This window comes from Sinocyclocheilus grahami, unplaced genomic scaffold (genome assembly GCF_001515645.1).
Source record: "Sinocyclocheilus grahami isolate Dianchi unplaced genomic scaffold, SAMN03320097.WGS_v1.1 scaffold3614.1, whole genome shotgun sequence".
Lineage (NCBI taxonomy): Eukaryota > Metazoa > Chordata > Actinopteri > Cypriniformes > Cyprinidae > Sinocyclocheilus > Sinocyclocheilus grahami.
Genome location: NW_015508707.1, coordinates 17,928 through 18,372, shown reverse-complemented (window position 1 = coordinate 18,372; position 445 = coordinate 17,928). Strand labels below are relative to the sequence as shown.

The 445-nt window shown below is 35.5% G+C and overlaps 1 protein-coding gene across 1 annotated transcript in view; it reads left to right on the top strand.

Moving 5' to 3' along the window:
- Positions 1-317: 317 nt before the first annotated feature.
- Positions 318-445, top strand: part of LOC107576381 (CD209 antigen-like protein E) — a gene marked incomplete at its 5' end in the record, with an annotated part of 4,595 nt that continues 4,467 nt past the window's right edge. Inside the window, one exon of the mRNA XM_016262569.1 lies at positions 318-341. Within this exon, the coding sequence (XP_016118055.1) occupies positions 318-341 (24 nt within the window). The remainder of the gene's footprint in view (positions 342-445) is intronic.

The window sequence follows — 445 nt, the reverse complement described above, 5'->3', positions numbered from 1 at the left end:
GGGCTTCATCTTGGGTTTTTTTCTTTTTCTTATCTCAGCGCCGGACATATATATATATATATATATATATATATATTCACACTGGCAAACATTCAGACAAGTCAATTATGTGATAAAAGTAGATTTTAAGTGGAAATTTAAACTGTTCTTAGGACACAAAGTGTTACATGTGTTGAACATTTTGATTTACCAAAAAAAAAATAATAAAGAATGAAGAAATGAAGCAAATGTAAATTCATGAATAGCTCCTGACAAATTCCGCACTGCTTCAAGAACTCAGAAATAATTTCCTTCATCTCATCAAATTTCTACCACAGGTAACGCCACTGAAGAGCAAGAAGGTGAGAGAGAGGTTTGTCCGCCTAAACGGACTAAAGTTCTTCTGATTGTTTCTGCTGTCTGTCTGGTTCCCTTTCATGGGAACTTCGAACTGCGTCCTCTAGGG